Source organism: Diabrotica virgifera, chromosome 2 (genome assembly GCF_917563875.1).
Source record: "Diabrotica virgifera virgifera chromosome 2, PGI_DIABVI_V3a".
Taxonomy (NCBI): domain Eukaryota; kingdom Metazoa; phylum Arthropoda; class Insecta; order Coleoptera; family Chrysomelidae; genus Diabrotica; species Diabrotica virgifera.
In genome coordinates, this window is record NC_065444.1 from 149692054 (window position 1) to 149708910 (window position 16857).

General features: G+C 31.9%; 1 protein-coding gene across 1 annotated transcript; it reads left to right on the plus strand.

Moving 5' to 3' along the window:
• Window positions 1-3480: 3480 nt before the first annotated feature.
• LOC126879672 (uncharacterized) lies at window positions 3481-6910 on the plus strand. The gene is made up of 2 exons (XM_050642859.1): window positions 3481-6027; window positions 6784-6910. Exons 1-2 carry the CDS (start codon window positions 3805-3807, stop codon window positions 6856-6858), a joined length of 2298 nt encoding a protein of 765 aa, XP_050498816.1. The 5' UTR covers window positions 3481-3804; the 3' UTR covers window positions 6859-6910.
• The last annotated feature ends 9947 nt before the right edge of the window (window positions 6911-16857 follow it).

A 16857-nucleotide genomic window follows, 5' to 3' on the forward strand; every position in this document is an offset into this window, starting at 1 on the left:
CTTGTCAATTTTCTCTAAAATTGATTGTTGTCGAGTTATACGCGATTTAAAACCTGAAAAATGCGAAAATGGCCATATAACTCGACAACAATCAATTTTAGAGAAAAATCACAAGATACCTTTCTTGCTCAGAATAACCCAACTTATCTAAAAAAATCGTTCGTAATGAAAAAATTATTTTTGTGAATTTGTTTAAAAAATTGTTTAAGGTGATACAGTAGCGATCAACAGGTAGCCAAAACGCGTTCCAAGATTGCGGCTGCAATTTTGAATATTTTTTCGAGATATTCGGTACACGTATCCGTAATATAATAAAGAATGGCGGCACAGAGCCCAATTTGAAAAATATATTAATATGTGAAAATTATTATGTAATTAAATACAATATTAAAAAAACGAGCCTGTACCGCCATTAAGAAGAACAAAAAATACACTTTCTTCGAATAAACTTTTTTATCCGATGCATAGATTTTGTGTCATTTTGGAACTACTAAAATTTTTTATTTCATTAATCCAAAACAAAATTTAAATTTTTTAATTCGACAAAATATTTCCCCGCACAGGCTGTCGTCTCTATTAATTCGAGAACCAAGAGAGACAGCTCATTCACTGCCTTTCATTTTTTCTTAGAAAATACCCGATCCTTACACAAAGTACTTATTTATAGGATAGTACGCCTTAAATGATTGTAGGATGTTAAAATGACGAAGGATGGTCGGAAATCCGAATTTTATTTACTTTTGTTATATTAGTAGGTACCTATAATTCTGGTGATTCTTTTAAATCCTCTATTGTTAAGAGAATTTACACTAGCCATACATTTACGATTTTCTAACGGAAATTAACAAGTTATTTTAAATACGCACCAATTATTGATGTTGAAAGGAGTTTTTCAAGTTATAAAAATATTTTATCTGATCAAAGAATATGTTTCCTCGTAAAGAATTTGAAAAAACACATTGTAGTGAATTATAATCGAAGATAATAATATTTATAGTGATATTGTTGTTTTATTTTAAATAGGTAACTATTGGTAGCAGTTTTTGTAAAAACTGTGAATAAATTGCATATATAAAAAAAGATTTTATTTGAAAGATAATAAATAAGATTGCTAAATAAGACAGAAAATTTGTGGTTTCCCGAAATGCGCATTTTTTGAATTTTTGTGCATATCTTGCGCATATTTCGTAATTTTTTACCGCATATATATGCGCATATTTCATCAAAATTGATCCCATATAAATCCGCTCCCTAGTCATTGTATTCTATTGGCTGGTTCCAATGATTTGAGCCGCCGTACGACACGTTTGGACCAATGGGAGTGAAGATACGTAACTAATACCTAACAAGAGGTTAAACATTTGCACAACTGTGTAAATACTAAAGAAAAATCTAAAATATTAAAAAAATATATGGAATCCGTTAATGTGTTCTCGAAAAAATTAGCTATGAAAATGAGCATAACTTTCTATATCCCTAACTTTTGACGAGCACTTTAGCTTAAATGGGGAAAAGCGGTAAGCTTAGACCAAACACCAGTAGGAGGCATTCAATTAATTGAGGAAAAAAATTAAATGGATAACAATATTCATTTCAATTACAGAAAAGGCATTGCCCCGCTAGAATGGTTGAAATCACAATTAACAATTAATAGTCCTACAAAAAAGACAGGCGCTTGAAAGTGATAAGACCATTGAACAATAAGCCTGCGAGCTACCTTTTAAACACATTCTTAAAAATAATCCATAACACAATTAAAAAAAGGTTTGTTAAGAAATTCTTTTATAGACTTCAGAAATTCAACAACTTCTCCTGATTATGTTTAAAAAACGTACGGAATGCACTAAATGAAAAAAAAAAAAGAAAAAGACTTATCATACCGTTATACTATAATATATTCTTACGTTGAATATTTGATGCTTCCCTGTAGAGTATAAAACGGACAGTTGTGTTTTTCCCGTGAGTTGCCTTGTTTAGTCTTCTTTGTCGTTCTATTCGTTAAATCCTATCCTCTCAAGTCACAGCGTCAGAAAGCAGCGGGTATATGCAGTGAACGGGAGGCCTATGTCGAGCAGTGAACGTTGGGGCCCTTTCGCGTTTATCATATGTAGAGAAGTCGCTTGTCAAAAACTGGACGTATGTAATCGTATTCTATGTGTTAAATACTCTCACATAATATGTCATACCATGTGCGTTAATCCATTTTATTTCTACAATTTTAAAGTGTTATTACATGCCGTCATTTTTATTTGTCTACACCATCTTATTCTGCCAGTTAAATCCCATCGTTTCAGACGCTGTACGTCACGATTGGACCAATAGAACCGTAGATACAAGACTAAGTCCCTTTTGACATGCTGCTGTAATTGATTTTCATACGTCATTGTATTATATTAGTCAACTCCAGTTATTTTAGGTGCTGTACGCCACGATTGGACCAATAGGAGCGAAGATACGTAAATAAGGCCCTTTTGACATATTGCTGTATTTAATTTTTCTGTATCATTGTATTCTGTTCATTAAACCCTACCATTTGAGCTGCTGTACGTCACGATTGGACCAATAGGACTAGATATACATATCTAGGGCCCTTTTGACTTGTTGCTGTATTTGATTTTTCTGTGTCATTGTATTATATTTGTCAAGTCCTATTATTTGAGATGCCGTACGTCACGATTGGTCTAATAGGACCGAAGATACGCGACTAAGGCCCTTTTGACATGTTGTTGTATTTGATTTTTCTCTCATTGTATTCTGTTTATCAAATCCTATCATTTGAGGTGCTATACATCACGATTGGACCAACAGGACCGAAGATACATAACTAAGGCCCTTTTGACATATTGCTTGTTTGATTTTTCTGTGTCATTGTCTTCTATGATGCCTAAGGCATATCTCTGATATGCCCTATTTTTAAATAAAACATGATGCCAGAATGATTTCTTTATGAAAACAATATATACATTCTCAAATTGTCTATTTTTCGTTGCGAATAATATTGTATTCAACAGTGATGCCAAATTTCTGATGCCAAAATGATTGATAATGAAAGTGGGATATACGTTTTCATGTATATAACGGCAGCGACAAAACGGTAAAACACTGAACTAAATGTATATAATATTTTCACTGTACGATCATTTTGGCCTCAAACATTTTATGGAATAAACTTATATAACTTAGTAAGAGGTAAACAAAGAAAGCTGATATATTAAAGTAACATCAAGGAATCAAATCTCTAACTACCGAGCTGATTAGACTTCTGGTAGCAAGTACAGGAATAAAGTTATTAAGGTAGTGTAAAGTGGCATCGATATACAGATGCCACTTTGCAAGACGATGCCAAATCGATGGTAAATGCATAATGTATCGATGCCAAATTGATAGTAGGATGTATATATATATATATATATATATATATATATATATATATATATATATATATATATATATATATATATATATATATTAGGGTGGTCCTTATTTTCGAAAGTTCATATTTTTTCAAAATTATTTGTAATTTTGTTCAGTTACACCAAAACATTAAAAATACAAAATTTCAGCTCAATCCGATAATATTAACACGTGCCGCATTGGCCTTGAAGTTTCATGCATCTGACTGTCTAACATGCTACGACGAGTCGGCGCCAAGTGCGTTCGAATTCGCTACAAGCGCGACTACAAGTCTCGACAAGTCAATTTTGTTTTTACATATTATTTGTTCAATGCTACATTCGTTTTAGTTTCGTACTTGAAGTGCATAAGAAAAGACGTGCTATATAAGTAATTGATAAAAGTGCTGAAATGTCCACTTTGCGGAACAATATTTATCTAGTTGGAGTGATGAAAAATCAAATCTGCGGTAGTAAATTACCATGTAAACGAGATGTTTTGAGTGTACTTTTTTATAACATGAGAGTGGTAAATTTAAATCTTAATGACAGCAGTGCTTTAGTTATTGATGAAGTGGTCGTTTTTTGGAAAAAAGCAAGAATCCCAGTTCAAAACCGTTCAAACTGTATTTTGAAATTAAAATCTTTGTACGATAATGTCAGAAATTTAGAAAAATCTAAAAATAGAGATACTGAACGGCAGAGAGAAAAAGAAAATGATTTTAAAGAAGCTTTAGACAACCTTTTCGATATTGCCACCTTAAATGCGTTAAATGAGATTAAAATCGCCGAAGATAGAGAATTTTTAATTAAGCAAAGGGAGAAAGGTAGAGTAGGTTGTATGTTGGGAGTAGATATCAAATTATTACGTAAGGAAAAGCGGAAAGAAGAACGCACAGCTGCAGAGTTGAAAAGAAAAGAAGATTTGTTGGAAAATTCTAGTTGTTCGATTGGACATTTTGAAATGGAAGATAAAGAACACGAAGATTCACAGAAAAAAGTGATAAATCAAGACAACAGTGAAGATGACATATATTTCATATCGGAATCTCAACAGGGTCCATCTTCAAACAAGAGAGGACGAAAGACGTTAATGACACCTCGCCTGGCCGCTGCCTTGGACAAATGTAAAGTGAGTGACAGGGATGCAATGCATATTATTTCTGCCGTCCTAGAAGCTCTTAATATAGATATCACCGAGTTTGTTCTCAATAGATCGTCTATCAAAAGAAATAGAGAGATTTTGCGGAAAATAAAATATTCATCAATAAAATCGGTAGGAAATGATGCAAATTTTATTGAAGTGCATTGGGATTCCAAATTATTGCCTGATATCACAAAAAATGAGAAAATTGATCGGCTTCCTGTGATCGCGGTTGGTTTAGATTTTGAACAATTATTAGGAGTACCTGGAATTGCATCATCAGCAGGATCGGAAGTTTGCTCTGCTGTGTTCCATATCACTGATGAATGGAATTTAACCGAAAAAATTCAAGCCTTTTGTTTTGATACTACAGCATCAAACACTGGACGTATAAAAGGAGCTGCAGTTCTGCTTCAACAAAGGTTAGGGCGAGATATTTTGTGGCTTCCATGCCGACACCATATATTTGAGGTCGTTTTGGCTGGTGTATTCACGAGGACAAAAGCAATTGTAACATCCGGCCCTGAAATTGCTCAATTCAAAGCACTTAAAGAAAACTGGAAGAATATTGATAAAATGAAATTTTTAGATTATACCAGCGATGAAGCCGTTTATAATGCACTGAAAGATGTAGCGCCCGAAATTATTTATTTTGTGAAACAGAAACTTGCAGAAGAGCAACCACGTGATGACTACAAAGAGTTTTTGCAATTGACGCTCATTTTTTTGGGAGATAAAACAAATGTGAGTTTTAGGGCCCCCGGTGCATATCATTTAGCGAGATGGATGGCTAAAGCGATTTATTGTTTAAAACTTTTTTTATTTCGCGATCAAATGAAAATGAGAAAGGATAATTCCAAACTGAATGCAGAAATTTGCGTTTTCGTTGTATACTGTTATGTAGAGGCCTGGTTTTCAGCAACGAATACTACAGGAGCTCCCCTAAATGATATATATTTTTTGAGAAAATTGGTTATATTTAAAAATATTAATGAAAACATTGCAACCATTGCAATAACAAAATTTTTAAACCATTTATGGTATCTAAGTGAAGAGTGTGCTGCCATGGCAATATTTGACGATAGAATTGAGAGAGTTGAAAAAATTAGAATGGCTCAAAAAATTATGGAATGTGCAAGTAAAAACATAGAGACTGTGAATGAAAAAGAAGAAGAAAATGAAGAGACAGAAGTCATTGAGAAAAAACTATCGTTGCAAATCCGAGATGTCCAAAATTTTGTTCAAAAAGATCTACCAACTGAATTATTGTCCGCCAATTCACTTCAGTTATTTAAACGATTCGGTATTTGTGTTGAATTTCTTCAGGACGATCCGCTGAATTGGGAAAACAGAGAGGATTATCGCACAGGAAAAAATATCATTTCAACCTTAAAATGTACAAATGATATTGCAGAAAGAGGAGTCAAGTTGATTGAGGATTACAATGAAAAAATGACGAAAAATGAACATCAAAAACAATTTTTGATACAGGTATGTAGTATGTATAAACAATAGTTATTTATGAAACAGTTCGTGAAGTATGCTTTTTGCGAACGCACGCGATACTTAGAGTACGAGCGATAGCGAGTGCTCTACATCGCGTAAGTTCGCAAAAAGTACTTCACGCACAGTTTCATACAATATTTTATCTACTCTACGATAAATAAATAAAAAAACTGTAACTCTTCGTCACTGGAATTCATTTCAATTCTATTTACAATTTTTAGAACTTTGACATTTAAAAATTCTAATTTCTTTCAAACCACAAAACTGTCAAAATTTTTGTTGTAATTTATTGCTCATTATGTCATCACCATGACAACGCGAAAGTTAAGGATATTTGATTATATGAAAGTGTGTGAAAAACCCATTGAAAGTGTGTGAAAAAGTTAGTCCCATTTAAAATACACAGGTACTTCACGCACACTTTAAATCCTTCACGAACTGCTATCTATAATGACAGTTTTCACAAACTAAAAACTGATACATAATATGACGTAGAGTAGATAAATTTAATTTTTTGTTATTTTTTTCTTAGCAGTTAGTCCCATTTAAAATACACAGGTACTTCACGCACACTTTAAATCCTTCACGAACTGCTATCTATAATGACAGTTTTCACAAACTAAAAACTGATACATAATATGACGTAGAGTAGATAAATTTAATTTTTTGTTATTTTTTTCTTGAACACATTATATAGGCTAGGTTCAGAAAACACATTCAATATTATTTTTTTTTATTCAGGTTGTTCAGGAGTACCGGAGAGAGTTCCCAGTCGCCACAAAAGGAGGCTTACTTAAATCCAAAATATGTATCTGAAGTGGATGTATCATTTCAATAAATAAAAAATATAGTATTAGGATAAACTATATCTTTATTTTACGTTTTCATTTTAATTAGTATGTTTTTATACTAAAGTTTAAAAAAAATGCGTAATTTTATGTTTACAGTCGAGCGTACGCGTACATTGTCGTTCTTATAGGTAATAACTGCCTTACATTGAATCTCACAACTTTAGCGTCGATGCGGCACGTGTTAATATTAACCGATTGAGCTGAAATTTGTTATATTTTCATGTCTTATATAAAGGTACATTCTGGCAAATAATTTCTAAAAAATTCGAAAAAAAATTTTTTTCCTTATAAATAAGGACCACCCTAATATATATATATATATATACAACTTATTAAAGTTTAATTACTTACAACTTATTACCAACAAATTAATTATCTTATATAAAGCATTTTACCTAAAGGGATTCTTGTGTTTGGGATGTAGCAATCCACTCGTCTACATGTAACTTGTTAATAATATGTAAGCCAAACAAACCAACAATAATGCGTTTTCATTGTTCACCCTACTGTAATAGTTGCATTATATCTTCGAACATATTCTCGATGAATGGATAGATAGCTGGAGGCCAATTTTATACTCAGAGGTGCATTTTCCGGCTTTACAACTTGTTACTCCAAATCTCTATTGGTTTGAAAGTGCGACTTGTAAAGTTTGTCAATTACAATATATTTAACTAAAATTGAAATCCATTATGAAAGCACACTGGTTTCTGTACATTTAAAATTGTTGTTTTCAGTACTATAGAATGAAGGAAAAGTTTTTGTTAATACTTTGTAGATATACAATACTACAGATTTAATTATAGTGGTAGACTCTATAAATATCTTGTGTGGACTGTATTATTGTCGTGGTTCTAATAAATGGATTTATTTTTACTGTACTATATTTCTTATTCTTCTAAAGTACAAATGCTTTTCGAAGGTGTACGTAATGAAATTAAATTATTGAATCTTGTCATTCTGACAATCGGCAACTTACAAAATAATAGCAAATATTTCATTGCCGCCTTATTCAGGATTTAACAGATTATGTATTATGTTTTAACATAGCCCCCACCTTGAAGGGAACCTTCAAATAATAATAATATTAATGTAATATAAAACACAACAAAATTATCTACATTACACATGTGAGTCCTGTAATGGTAGTAAACAGATCTCTACTAGATCGTTTTAAAACACCATTGGACATCCGAACTTCCGCTACCCTAGAGATATTGTCTTTTCCAGGAAAAAATTTTAACACTCGTCCACTGTTTCATCGGAAAGACGGTAACTGGCTATTCTTGATGAGGACAAGACTGTCCACCATTATTGGAGATGCAGGTTCGTTCCATTTATACTTCTTGTGTAGTTGAGTGACATAGTATTTTAAAAACCGATTACAGAATTGTTGCTTCAGTTGTTGCACAAATTGAAGTCTAGATAGTCGGTTAGATGGAACTTGTTTAAAATCAGCTTCAGAAGAGTCTGTGATGATTCGTCCAATAAGAAAATGTGAAGAAGTTAGAGGATTTAGGTCATGAGGATCATTGGATAATGCAAATAAAGGTCTGCAATTTAATATTTCTTCAATTTGAATTAATAGTGTATTTAACTTTTCATATGTCAATATTTCATCTATTAAAATTCTATCTATTAAAATTCTAAAAATCTATTAAAATTCTTTCAAAATGAAATTTTGTATTTTTGACAGCAGCCTTCCATAGGCCACCAAAATTGGGAGAGTAGGTACCTATTGATGTATGAAATGCCAGATAAAACCTTGATTTGCTGCAAAATCTAAAACAACACCTTGATGTTATTGTAAAATTGACCTAATTCCTTAAGTTCACTGTAGGCACCTATAAAAGTAGTACCATTTGTAACAAAATGCTACTTTGCAGTAGTATTTGTAAAAAAAAATGGTGAAATGGGTGAAGGAGGACAGGTGATGAACTGATAATAGAAGTATGGGGAGACAGAGGCAAACTAAATAGAATTGGCTAGCAAGAAATGCAAGAGAACGACTTGACACTCAAGGATGTGTACGGCTCGTTTGCATGCCTGTCGAAGAACAGTAGCTTAAACTAAAGAGGGATGATGACTAGAACCAGAAATATGAATATAAAAAGAGAGGCTTATAAAATAGATAGAATAAATAATAATATAATAAAAATAGAAAAATATAAGAGATAAATAAAATAGACTAAATTGCGGGCGCCAGAAGATCGGGATTGACCAACCTCCCAGGTATCTTACACTGCTGTAAAATATTCAATAAATTAAATCAATAAAGTCAAAAGTGAGGGAAAAGAAACAAAAAATAATTGATATGCAAAAACAAATAAATATTTATTAAATATAACTACTTAGATTTTAACAACCTCTGAGTTAGAAAAAATACAAACTATGTAACTCTAAAATGACAATGGGAAATAATTACCTACCTGAAGATAAATATGAAAATATAATCTGAAAACTATGATTACATTAGTACTGGAGTAGCTCTTATATGGAGCGTACCCCCAACTTACATTTAGGTTAAACAACAACCTTCACCAAATAATCGTACGATTGTAATATGTACAGCAATGTTAAATATTACAGGAAAATGACTAATCAAAATACCTACCTAAAATAAACAATATAAATATATAACTCAATGAGTTGGATGGCCAACCAGCCTATTTGAACCGACGTAGTCCTGGATGCAAAGATCCTTTTTCTGACTCGTGGTTCCTAAATTGAAAGAGTGAAACTAACAGCTATCCTGAGGGGATAGTGATTAGGGATTGAATTTAATTTAATATGCAAATGAAGTTAAGTTACGCAAGCAAATTTATGAATTTAAATTACAAAGAACAAACTAATAATATTAAAATATATGGTTATCAAAAGAGAAAAAAAAATGAGGACAAGCCTAATAATAATGCTAAAAAAACAATAAATATAAGGAACTACTGTATGGGAAAAAGAGTTATTTGGGCCCAAATTATCTTCTTTTACATATAGTCATACAGGTGTAGGAACGGTATGAAATTATATGTAGGTGATATTAAGAGATATAAAAAATGAATACAAAATAAATATAGTCACGGTATATGACAGTGAATCAGGTAAATGTTCTGGATATTAATAAAAATGTGTAAAATGGTATCGGCGAATAACTATTGCACTGTAAATATATATGTTCCCCAAACAAACCCACTAGACCAGATATGGCTCCCAAGAGTGTTCCTCACAGCGTACACCGAAAACCCTTATCGGTGAAGTTACTACAAAGGTGGTGCTAACTGCCAGCTAAGTTGCCCTCCTGGAGGTGCAAAAACTTCCTTATAAAAACTGGAGACTGGAGACTGGAGACCTTAGGCTTGCCTTTTGTGACTTCAGAGGGTTGGAGGTGGTTCCTCTCGGTGTTCTGAGAGTCTTATTTAAGCTTCATGGAAGGGCTAAAACATAATCCCGGTTTTACTTCCTTGAAATAATATAGGGAAAAGTCATAGAAGAAGAATCCCAGGATGTTTTTCTTTAGAATAAAGAAGAATGAGAAAAAGCTACCTCATTAGAAGAAAAAAAACTCATTGTGAGTTGGCCTTATCATAAGATGAAACCAATATAATGACCTTGACTTCCTAATAGCAAGTAAACTGACAATTTAAATGAGAAATGTGATATTTATCTGAAAGAATATGATATTAACATAATATAATAATTATAAGTACAGAAAGTATATAAACAGGATGATGCGAAGCCGGCCAGGAATATTTATTTGACAATTTATAAAATATTGAACTTAGGAAAGAATAAGTATATTCAAAAGTAATGATAGATAATAATTTCTGATTTTAATTCAGGACTTCAAATGTTTGGTTATGTACAACCAAAAAGAATATAGTAATTTTCTAAAAGGAATCTTAAATAACCGTCGAATAATCTACATAAACTCTAAATAGAAGTTAATTTGCATCTAATAATGAGAAAAACCTTACAAAAAAAAACAGTAAAAGCGGCATATAAAAAAATGACTAAGTATATAAAAAATTGAATAGTTACCGAAGAATCCTCATAAACATATCTGTAATTTTAGTCTCCTTGGTTCACCAAACTTTCAATAATGTAATTATCATATATTTAAATATATACAAAATATTGAACACTGAAACTTTTTAAAACGTAAATCATACGAGGAACTTTGCCCTTTCCTTAACCACACTCCAACCTTAAGTGCCAATTTCCAATCCTTTTCCGCTAGACAAAAGCCAGACGTCAAGTTATTTCTTAGGTTCACCGCTAGAGCGCTACCAACTTTACGCCATTAAAGTTCCCAATATGATATATTGTTCCCAATATATCCCCAAAAGATATATAATATATTAATTAGATATTGTTTTTAAGTATACTTCGATAAAACGGGTTTAAAAGTAAAAATAAAATAACTATAAAGATAATTGGAAGTTAACGGAACGTTACACATTATCTGAGTATATATTTGAAGGCATACCTCCTCTTGAAATAAATCTACGTAAACATGCCACAAAATTTTCACTCATTAAATTTGAAACTAATTCAAGATATATTGACTTGATTGAAAGTCATACAAAAACACATAATATATAGCATTTGGTAATTAGTTTACCTCTTCCCTTTCTATCTGCAATTGAAAATGGGCCAGCATAATCTATAACATTATGCTGAAAGGGAAATCATTGCAAAACACGTTTGTCAGGTAAGTTAGACATGAGCGCTGTACAGAGAGTAGGCTTTTCCTTAAAGCATGTCATATAGTCTTTTATAAACTATTTAGCTAAATTTTTTGCTCCTCTTATCCAATATTTTTGTCTAATAGAAGAAGACAAAAGTGATTGAGTTCCTGCACGTAAGAGTGTATTTTGTTTGTGTTTAATTATGAGGTGTGATAATGGATGCTTTGAACATAATAATTTTGGATGTTTTATGTCAAAGTTAAGCAAAGTAAAACGTAACCTGCCTCCTACACGCATGACACCAACCTCATCAAAAAAAAGTTGCAATGGACGTATTTTATAATGCTTTAGTAATTGTTTATTGGTATTTAGAATGTGAATAACATCATGAAATGACTCAATTTCGACTGATTTAATAAGTTTCATTGTAGCACTATTGAGTTTACTTGCAGTAAGCACTATTGCACTATTGCAGTAGCACTATTGAGTTCCTTTATTTATAGAAATATTTTGCAGTTTGTTAAGGTTTTGTAATTGAACATAAAATTCATGCTAAGTTTTCCACAAGTTTTTAGGAATATGTTCATCCCGTAGTAATTTTTTAGACCATAACTCTTGAATAATAATTCTTGCTATTATAATACATGAACTAAGCAATCCTAATCGATCATAAATTTTGGACATATAAGATAGAATAATTAATTGTTCTTTTTGTAGCATGGTCTGAAGGTGTAATAAACAAATCTGGTTGACTAAGCCGAATGCCTAAAGTTTTAGATGATTCATTTTCTCCTAACATGAGAATTGAGTTGGAAACATTGTTGTCTGCAAGTTCATTTAACAAAGACTGTGAATTAGAAATCCACTTTCGAAGTTGAAAATGGCCCGAATTTAAATAGAAGAAATTTGTTGACACAAGAGTTTAAGTGTTTGAAGGTCATTGGCATCAGTTAATAGATCGTCTACATAGAAGTCCTTTAAAACAGTTTTGGAACCAAGTGGGTATTTATTTGAATGATCAATACCTAACTGATTTAAACATCGTATGGCTAGATATAGTAGGGGAGCAAAGTATGCTAAATGTGCAGTCACTCGAGCGTTATAGAGACCTATTGGGTTGTGAAGAGTAGGTCCTAAAACCAAAAGAAATTAAGTCAAGTTTTCCATTTTAGTGGGCGCTTGCCATTTTTTAATTTAATTTTCTATTTCCAACAATGGTTAGATTTATGGAATGGTTTCCGATTATAACGACATCTATCCATAATTCGAAAAAATGTTTCGAATAAAAGTTACTTATTTTTACGTAAGGAATAAAAATCTATAATACAAAATGGGGGCTCCTATTTAAGATTTTAGAGTAACCCCCACCCCACCTCCGTGGTGGGTCGTGTTTGGTGCCATTCTATAGATTTTTCAAAAATATTGAACAACTGTATTTTACAGTTTTTCGACCTGATGTTCATTTCGCGAAATATTGCGGAATTCGTATTTAAAATATTAAATTTACCCCCCACCCCTCTCCGTGGGAAGTCCTGTTTGGTATCATTGGATAGATTTTTAAAAAATATTAAGCAAATATTTTTTTTAGTTTTTCGATCTGTCATTCATTTCGCAAAATATTCGCCTTTTTCTTGTGAAATTTTGGGACTCATCCATTTCCTTACGCCTGGCTCAAATCGTCAGATTTTTGAAATATACACTCTTTTGCATGTACTTAACTTACCTTATCTTAATCTGACAATTTCGAGTTTTTTTAAGAATAGATTTATTTTTCGGGCCCCCCTTAACAAATTCCCCTGTGTTAAGAGCCAATATATGGTAAAGGTACATCTGCAGGGTACCAGGTCTCTCCCATATGCTAATCTGACGCGCTCGAGTAACTGCAAAAATCCCCGCTTGGGCTCCGCTACCAATATGGATCAGCTAAAGTGCCATATGTGACTGTAAAACCTGAAGTTCTCTCTCTGGATCATCTCTCCAGATAATTCTTTGTAGTGATTGATGTTCAGGGTGCATTTGAATTTGTCTATACATTTTGCTGATATCTGCTGAAACTGCGTAAATGTATTGTCTGAATTTGATTAAAATAGGAAATAAATTATTATGGATCTTAGGACCCACATATTGTATATCATTAAGAAACAAACCCCTAGTAGTTTTAGAGCTTCCATCGAAAATTAATCTTAGTTTAGTATTGCTTGTATAAGTATTTTAACTTTGGATTGGTTGTGAGTTTTTTTCGAGAGAATAGAAGCGTCTTACCGCAGTATCAATGGAATTGCCTAATATTTCTGGAGGATATTTAAATGACAATTTCAATGAATTGTCCATTGGAAGCTTTAGATGTAGTATTTAATAATAATTGTTCACATTTTATATCATCTTGTGATAAAAAGTTACTTTCAGGAATTTTTGAAGTTATACATCTTTAGGCGCGATTGAGAGTAAAATTTCATAATAGGGCGTTTCATCAATTGTCATTTGTTTCGAGCTTCTGTCATATGTCACATAATATTAATATACCTACGTCATACGTCTTCGGTTTTTATCATTGGTAATACCAATAACGACGTAGATATATTAATATTATATGACACACGACAGAAGCTCGAAACAAATGACTGAATGAAAAGCCCTATACTGCGCACATGCGCACACAGACAGTATGGTATAAATGTTATACGGGATCTGATTGGGTGTTAAAATCATCTGCCAATAATTGTTCAATATGGAGATTTTGGATAAACAAATTAATGTTGTGTATATTAGTGTTTATTGTTGTGATGGCAGAGAAAAAAGTTTTTAATATTGTAGTGAGTTTTTAAATAGTTTTTAAAAGCGACAGGTAGGTAATAATTGTAAATGTTTCAGTATCCTAATAAAAAATTTCATAGGTACCTACCTACCTATTTGGAAAATTTAAAAAAAACCTACCAAAATAGTATGTAATGCTTTGATTTACATAATTTGATTACCATCCAAATTTCTATCAATATTCACCTAATATATTGTTCTCTTACTCTATGTTTTGTTGTATGGTAAGATTTCTTTCAATTCTAAATAATTTCAATTCAAAATCAAAATAATTTGGTTAAATTCAGAACCGTCAAAAGTTTAATCCGTTTAGTTAGTTGATCTTCGCACATGATGACACATGGTCTCCGTGGGTAAAAGTTTAAGGTGAACGAATTTCAATACTAACTGCGCTGATACGCGGGTTCGAACCCCAATGGAAACTTTTATTTTTTTAGTTTTCTTATACATTTTATGATTGTAAGTTTATTTATTGTATAATTTTTTTTGAACATACGTATTTAGTTAAAAAATTTTCCTATATTGTTCAGAAATCATTTGTGGCATTTTTCAATGTGTTTGTTTGTGTGTGTTTTATTCTTTTATTATTTTATTTTTGATAATGTTTTATTATAAAAATTTGAGAAGTAGTAAGTATTAAAATTAGAATAATATTTAAATAAAATATAAATAAACTGTTTAAAATATATTAATTTCATTGAAACCATATAATAGAAGTATAACTTCTTACGTGCGTACAAAGTACACACACATTCTTTCATTTTAATTCCCAAAACCTTTTTAATTGCTCATCCAAACTTTCAATAACAGAAAAATTGAAAATGTGTTGACTTGAAATGGGTTTTGATATTGGGGCTAAGCCTGCTACTGCCCAACATAGCATTGTATTTTGTAAAATTGGTTTTTTCCTAATTTTATTTGGCCTTCTGATGGCAAAAACCAAAATTCATTAGCTCCAATTAGTATATCTATGCATCCTGGCTCATAGAAGGATGGATCTATTTTTCAGGATTTAACAGATTATGTCAGTTTTAACATAGAGTAATAATAGTATAAGTACTTACGTACTTATATATGTAAATATTAGTAGAAGATACTGATAGGCTAGATAATATATACATAAATGTTGCAAGAATAAGCAGTTATTGGGAAAAAATCATAATACAATAAATTCAACTCTAAAAAATAGTACTGTTCATAAATTATTCTAATCAACTATTAACTTTATAGTATAGTATACATGTGATAGTATGATAGATATGTAGTTCTAAATAAATCTAAAACAAGTAATTGGACTTCCTGAGTCCTAGGTTTTCACCCAAAAGTAATCGAAAGTAGAACTGGAACACTGGACGTCGATATTTGAACTCTTCGTGTAACTTTGAGTCGACAGATAAACGATTTTACTAATTTTGAGTCATTTTTACTCAATTTTGGGTCATTATTGTTTAAAGAGAATTGACTTCAAAACCAGAACTAATGATTCAAACTTAACTTTTTAATACGCTTCGATTGATGTGTTACATGTACTATTTCTGCGACTATAATGGCACTTATGGTTATAACTTTTTAACCGCAAATGATATAAAAACCAAAATTTCACATCTGTTCTCATCTTGCTAAGCACGTTGAATGATATATCGCTTATACTATTTCGATGACTTTAAAACAGTACTTACGATTGCAACTCTAAAACGGAAGTCCGATGTCAAATTTCTCATCTTTAATACTATCCTTAGGTTATAAACTTTCATCTACACCTCATTTGTCATTCTATCTGTATTAATAACGGCTGACAGACGCGCAGATAGTCATAAAACCGGAAGTATATATTTGTTCTCTTCTTGCGAAGGCGTGTCGAATAATATATCACTTGTACTATTCTGGTGACTTTAAAACAGTACTTCTGGTCGCATTTCTAAAACCGGAAGTCCTTGGTCAAAAATTATAAGCTGTCATTCGACACCTCATTTGTCATTCTACCTGGTATAATGACGGAGAAGATATATTCGCGGCCGGACGGACAGACAGTCTAGGTCAAATTTCTTACCTTCTATACCATCCTTAGATTAAAAGTTTTTATTTGACACCTCATTTGTCATTCTACCTGGTATAATGACGGAGGAGATATATTCGCCGTCGAACGGACAGATAGCCTAGGTCAAATTTCTTACCTTTAGTGCCATCCTTGAATTATAAGCTTTCATTTGACCTTAAGTTTCATTCTACCTGGTATAATTGTGGAGAAATTATATTCCCGGTCGGACGGACGACTGACAGCCTAGGTCAAATTTCTCACCTTTAGTACCATCCTTGGATTATAAGCTTTGATTTGACCTGGTATAATGACGAAGGAGTTGTGTTGACAGATAGACGGACAGACGAACGTGGATAATTCAAAGTTTTCACATTTTTGAAAATTGGGTGAAAACCATAAGACAAAAGGGAAATATCTGAAACTTCAG